We start from the raw sequence: 611 nt of genomic DNA on the forward strand, positions 1-611 counted from the left end.
TCCTTTGCTCCCAGCTGAGCCTGCCCAGCTCCCCCAGACCCTTCTCCTGCTGCCCCAGCCCCTTCCCCAGTTCTGTTCCCTTCTCTGCCACACTCCAGCCCCTCAATGCCCCTCTTGCCCACCGACCCAGCCGATTTAATGAGGCAATGACTGAAAACATCCAGGACTGTTCATTTGGCTTGAAACACCATTTTTATTGTCTTGCTGGAGGACGAAGCAGCAAAGCAAGAAGGGAACCATTCCTGGTGTTGGCAGAGGAAAGATAAACATCTCAGAGCTCCTCAAACTGAGAGGTTTCGTCCTAAAACTGCATCACCTCTGGCAGTTTTAGAAGGTTTTTCTCGGAGACAAGCGGCAAAGCTGCAGAGCCATGAGCCCTGGGAGGAGCTGGAAGCTGTGGACGAGAAGTGAGCTGGCGCATCCCAATGCTGGATCCTGCCCTCAGTACTTGGGGTAGGACAGTGGCAGCTTGCAGATGTTCTTGGTGACCTGGGGGCAGACTGGGGGGCAGTAGCGCTGCATTGGGGGGCAGTAACGCTGCACTGGGGGGCAGTAACGCTGCACGGGGGGGTAGCAGGGCTGCACTGGGGGGCAGCAGGGTGTCACGTAGG

At 57.1% G+C, this 611-nt stretch overlaps 1 protein-coding gene across 1 annotated transcript in view; it reads right to left on the minus strand.

The window, feature by feature from the left end:
* Positions 1-441: 441 nt before the first annotated feature.
* LOC115948942 (putative small proline-rich protein 5) overlaps positions 442-611 on the minus strand; it is a 2,892-nt gene continuing 2,722 nt past the window's right edge. Inside the window, exon 2 of the mRNA XM_031064836.1 lies at positions 442-610. Coding sequence (XP_030920696.1) covers positions 442-610 — 169 coding nt within the window. The remainder of the gene's footprint in view (position 611) is intronic.

Source organism: Geospiza fortis, unplaced genomic scaffold (genome assembly GCF_000277835.1).
Source record: "Geospiza fortis unplaced genomic scaffold, GeoFor_1.0 scaffold375, whole genome shotgun sequence".
Classification (NCBI taxonomy): Eukaryota; Metazoa; Chordata; class Aves; order Passeriformes; family Thraupidae; genus Geospiza; species Geospiza fortis.